The 6,064-nt window shown below is 32.9% G+C and overlaps 1 protein-coding gene across 1 annotated transcript in view; it reads right to left on the bottom strand.

Annotated features, from left to right (window-relative positions):
- Nucleotides 1-928: 928 nt before the first annotated feature.
- The window catches only part of LOC118745050 (photoreceptor-specific nuclear receptor), a 321,923-nt gene continuing 316,787 nt past the window's right edge, over nt 929-6,064 (bottom strand). The window contains exons 8-9 of the mRNA XM_036478586.1: nt 1,044-1,249; nt 929-982 (exon numbers count right to left, since the gene is read on the bottom strand). Coding sequence (XP_036334479.1) covers nt 929-982; nt 1,044-1,249 — 260 coding nt within the window. The remainder of the gene's footprint in view (nt 983-1,043; nt 1,250-6,064) is intronic.

The following is a 6,064-nucleotide window of genomic DNA, read 5'->3' as shown; positions in this document are numbered from 1 at the left end:
TCAATTAGGTGTAGCTTTATCAAAATGTAGAATTGTTGAGTACTTTATACTTAAATTTAAACAAGAAATAAATTTTTTTCTGTACAAATGTCCAACCCGTGACGGTGGAATCGCCCAAATGCAAAGCCCCCTTAAGTTAAAAAACTTTCTTTGAAGTTTCATTTGCCTTGTTAAATGTTTTGTAGCAAAATTACTTCAGTTAAGGCTTTTTAAAAATTGGCATAAATTCCCAATTTTTTTAGTAACGGTTCTAAATTTTTAGGGAAGGCGAGGTTTTAGTATAAGCTTCTTGGGAATGCAAAAAACCAAATTTCGAAAAAAATTTCAGTTAGTTAGTTTCATCAACGATATGTATGTATGTATGTAAATCGGTACATAAGTACATATTTAATTAAACTTAAAATTGTACTTCCTCACTCATGTATGTATGTATGTACATCACTTCATTGACTGACTTCAACTTCCCTATAAATTAAACAAAGCAAAACATGATTTGTACCCGATGGAATTTTGCACAGAAAGTAACGGTAAAAAAGAATTTTTCAGCTGACTACGGTGAAGCTTTCTCCTTTTCATTCCCCATAATGGATCAAAGTAGCGATATTAATAAATAATTGTAGAACACTCTACTGTACATTACCGACAATGCTTAAGAGAAGCAAAAAATTAGAAGACGTTATAAGGCAATGCGTTCTAGAGCACGTACCACCAACAAAAAGTGAACTTTAAAGTTACAGGTTACTTGAGAAAACGGCCCTAAGTCGTTTCAACCTAAGCTAAGAATTTTTACTTTATATACCGTTTTTGCTTTTCAACTCTAATTTTGCATTGGCGAAATTGAAAGTTCTTATCAGGTGCCGCGGAGCAAACGAGCTTGGCTAGCTTATCATAAATATTAAGTAACATTTTTTGTCTACGTTCGCAATCATCATCCCCAGCATAAACTTAAAGTAGTCTCCATTTGACTCGTTTTTCGCCTCATCTAAGTTTTAATAAATAATTTTGGGAAAACATTATGTTTGTGCTTGGGCTTGCTACTTTACCTGGTCGCGGAATGACAAACTTGCAAAACTTGGCAAATTCTTTGCCCATTTTACCGCCATAAAAAGCAAACGCGCACTTGTTTCATAAACAGTTTCATGTGGCTGAACGTACAAGTTTTGCGGTACAAACGTTGGTATTGTAAAATGGCATTCGCCTTTCTCGCTTCGAAGGGGCTCCTCATCATTGGTAACATCAATGGAGTCATCTTGAAAACAGAACAAAATAGTTTACAAATATATTAAGAGAAATAATCACATATGTATACCAATAAATAGTTATTTAATGTCCATTACCCCGCATCACTAAAAACACTTAATATTAAAGCATATCAGGATGTAGAAAAATATTTTCTGTTTCAAAAAGAGCATAAACTATGCAGGTATTGCATTTCAATGGTGTGTAGAATAATCTTTATATACTTAATAATATATGCGGATGGTTTTGTGCAGTTTTTTTTTACATAAAAAGTGTGTACATATGTATATATGTATGTACCCAACAAACATTTACGCTTGACCCCAAATTGAGGTTATGTTGAGAACTAAGGTATTTCTCAAATATTTCACGTGGTTTCTTAACAGTACCAGTGGAGGATCAAAACGTTGTAAACAAAATGGGAATTTTTCTTTGTATGAAAATGGGACTGTTTCTCAAGTTGAGAAATTTAAATAGTAAAACAAGTAATTTTTAGCAAAAAAAAACGACTTCAACTCTCATATATAAAAAAAATATATATATATTTATATCTCATATCGGATCTAAATAAACCATATTAGTATGGGACGACCTCTGAGTAGGGTTCGAAATTTCAGGCTTTGGTATCGATCATCTAGCTCACGGTATCGGTACTCTAAAAGTATCAGGTAAAAAGTATCGATACTACTCAGTATCGGACACATTGAAATACGTTGTTTGGGATACTAAAATTATTTTATTCTTCAATCGTATATCCAGTTATTTCCTAAAATTAAAACAATACAAATTAAAATATTTGATTTTCATTTCATTGCAGAACTTCCTTTCACGTTAGAACTAATTTTAGCGTTAAATGTACATACGTACATACTTTCACGAATTTCAAATTTTATTACGAATTTTTGTAAACTTCTTGGGTATGCATTTTTGAAGCCTATTCAATTTTAGTATAATAATGTGCAAGTTTGAATTAAAAGGCAACGGTACTAGGCTACACGTAGGGTTTAATAGATTACAAAACTGCATACCCAAAAGTTTTATAAAAATTCTGCATTTTCGTGAACTTTGCGTAAACTTTTATGGCCTTATTCGTAAAAAATAAACGAAATATATAAGAAAACGTCATTTTATTAAGGTTTTTAAACCTACTTTATTTTTTATGAATAAGGCCTTTAAACTTTAACTTATTTGGTTTATGTTATGCAACAGACTACTTGAAATTTCAGTTTATTTTAAGTGATGGACAAAATTGTATGATAGTGCTCCACATAAGCAAAGAAAATTAGGTTGCCAATGGAAGAAAAATTTAAAAAGTGTGTTTTTTAAAAAGTTTTCGATACTACGAGTACTTTGCAAAGTATTGAGTAAAATCACCAAATAAGGTATCGATTACACTATGCGACAGTCAGAATCGGGATGGGATGAAACCAACGGGAAATGTTATATCGGTCAAAAACAAGTTATACGTGGCCAGCATTTCGCTGGGTCCCGTCTAGGAATAGAGATATATCGATTTGAAGTTAGTAACTATCATATAGGGGAAATTGTCACCTTTTTTTGAGATACCTTCACTTAATTGTGAATAAAAGCGAAACGCGTCCATCGATTTTCATGATCTATGTCTCATTTTGCTTAAAGGTTATGTGACTTTGCGTGAAAGTAATACGACTTACCTTTTTTCCGTTTTGGATTTTTTATAAATTTAAAAAATAAAAAAATTTAATATTTTAGGCAAAAAATATTTTTTTTCTTCATACATTTATTTTTACTGGCAAAACTGTTGATTATATTGAAAAACGTTATATGAACAGATTAAATTGTAATTTTTAATTTTTTTAAATTTGTTTGAGCAAAATCGGACTAGTGGTTCTCGAGTTATGTCAAAAAAAAGACCACCAAAGGTGACAATTTCCCCTACATGATAGTTACTAACTTCAAATCGATATATCTCGATTCCTAGACGTGACCCAGCGAAACGCCGGGACACGTATAACTTCTTTTTTACCGATATAACTTTCCCCGGTAGTTTGAACCCTTCCCGATCACTGACCCCTACCCTTTGTCTCACAGTGTTATTAAAGTACTCATTTTTATACCCTCAGTATCGATGCTTACTCAATATCGATAGTATCGTTCGAACCCTACCTCTGAGACACTACCTTTCCGATGCAAATAGAATTATCGAAATCGATCGACGTGGTTCAAAGTTATGCGGTAACATACATAAAAAAAAGAAGTCGGTTAATAACTTATACCTTTTTGATTGAAACGACATACATAGAGAATTTAAATATTATTTTATTTTTATTTTATTACTCCTTTTCTAATATGTAGTTAATCAATCTCATATTAGAACAATTTACTTAACAGTATACAGTTCGGCAGTAAGGCTGTATTCCAAAACGTCATTTGGGTATGTACATATGTATTAGGGATGTTAATTCTCCAGCTTTTTCCATTCCCGGGATTTTCGGGATGTCGTTATCACAATTCCGGGATCCCGAGATTAGTCCCGGGATTTTGATATTCATGGCTTAAATCGAAAAAATTCCTTCTATGTTTTTTGAGAAGCTCTCCTACCATAGAATAAACAATAATAAAACAAGTAAGAAAGTCTAACTTCGGGCGGAGCCGAACATTAAATACCCGGCGCAAGTATTAAATATATGTTTTCCACCTTTCCGAAAGCTACCGCTACATGATAAGCCGGGGTGTATACATTTTAAGTAAATTAGCGTCCTTAAATTTCGAAATATTGCAGTTTCAAGCATATCTGAAATTTACCGTTATATGAAAAGCGGCCTCAATTTTAGTCCGATTTCAACAATTTTCAACGGTTTGCTTTTATGTGGCAAGCACAATAACCATACCGAGCTTGGTATAAATTGCTAGAACGGTTAGCGAGATACATATATGTGATCACAAGTGGGCGGTACTACGCCCATTTTCCAAAATTTTGTCATAAACGTATTTCTTGGTAAAGAATTGTTGCAATCATCAATTTTGAATAAATTAGCTTCAATATTTACTGATTTATCGAAGATTTTGTATTTCTCGAAATTACCGTTATATGGGATGTGGGCGTGGTTATTGTCCGATTTTAGAAATTTTCGGTCAGTTGGTATGCTGTACCAGGACCAACAACTGTGCCTAGTTTGGAAGAAATTGGTGTAGCGGTTACCAAGATATACACATGTAACCATAAGTGGGCGTGGCTACGCCCATTTGCCAAAATTTTGTAATATTCTTATTTTTCGTCTAAAACTCATTGCAAATATCAATTTTGAGTGAATTATCTTCAGTAGTTACTAAAATATCGCAGTTTTCGTTTTTCTGAAAATTACCGTTATACGGGAGGTAGGCGTGGTTATTGTCCGATTCTTAAAATTTTCAGCCATTTAGTATGCTGTACTAAGGCCAACAACTGTGCCAAGTCTGGAAGAAATTGGTGCTGCGGCTACCAAGATATACACATGTAACCATAAGTGGGCGTGGCTACGCCCATTTTCCAAAACTTTATAATATTCATGTTTTCCGTCTGAAACTCATTGTAAGTATCAATTTTGAGTGAATTATCTTCAGTAGTTACTAAAATATCGCAGTTTTCGTATTTGTTAAAATTACCGTTATATGGGAGGTAGGCGTGGTTATTATCCGATTTCGCCCATTTTCAATACCATCCGTCCCACGCCCAAAAGAAGTTCACGTACCAAGTTTCGTTAAGATATCTCAATTTTTACTCGAGTTATCGTGTGCACAGACGGACGGACGGACGGACGGACGGACAGACAGTCACCGCTTAATCGATTTCTCTTTTCATTCTGATCATTTACGTATACATTTGTCTATATCTATCTCGATTCGTTTTGCCTGTTACAAACAACCGTTATGTGAACAAAGTTATAATACCCTTGTGCACAAGTGCGCTCGGGTATAAAAATGGGTTTGCAACGTACTTTTTTTGTTTAAAGTGGCGTTTTTGTTTTTTCTCTCTGACATTAGGATTTATTTTAAAGGACTTTGTAATTTCAAAGATATGAATAATTCCAAAAATTATTTCAAAAATTCAATGCAATGCAGAATAAAAATATGGGTACCAAATGCAAGAGCAAAAATCTTTGGAATAAAAAAAAAATGAATTTATTGGATTCACAAGGACGAATAGGTAGTTTTTTAAGCCGATAAAGGTAGAAGGACGAAAGTGAAGGATGTTATCGAGTTTATATAAGTCCTTAACATATAATTTTTTCGAAAACCAATATTGCGAAATTTCAAGGATAAAATATTAAAAGGATATTTTCAATACTTACCCGTCCCTATGCACCGAAAACTTGAATTTGTTTATATTCTACAGGATTTCCTCTTTAATTTGATACCCTTACTTCTTCTCTAAGCACATTTCTCTGAATTTTTTAAATCATTTTTGAATTACTGACGCCGGAATGAAAACCTAAAAACGCAGTTTTAATATATTTGGCCCATGGTTTCATATATTGATATTTGTATTTAAAATTTACTAGCGCGCGGTATTATTGGTATAATGAGCTAGACATTTATAAAAAAAATATTAATTATAAAAAAATAAATATATATTCAATACTGGTCAAGAAAAGGAGTTTCTGTTATTGGCATCAGAGCAAATTAACCATGACCCTAAGGTCACTTATAGTTTTTTATTGAACAACAAAAATGATTTTGGAAACATTTTATTTTCCAATAGCATAATTTACCAGTATTTTTTATAGTGCAATAAATCACTATAAGCGACCATCAGGTGAAGATGCAGGAATGGTATTTTCAGAGACAGTAGTCGAGAGTTCTAGCT

Source organism: Rhagoletis pomonella, unplaced genomic scaffold (genome assembly GCF_013731165.1).
Source record: "Rhagoletis pomonella isolate Grant_MI unplaced genomic scaffold, Rhpom_1.0 Rhpom_scaffold_00008, whole genome shotgun sequence".
Classification (NCBI taxonomy): domain Eukaryota; kingdom Metazoa; phylum Arthropoda; class Insecta; order Diptera; family Tephritidae; genus Rhagoletis; species Rhagoletis pomonella.
Note: the sequence above shows the minus strand (reverse complement) of the source record. Positions and strands in the feature narration are given on the sequence as shown.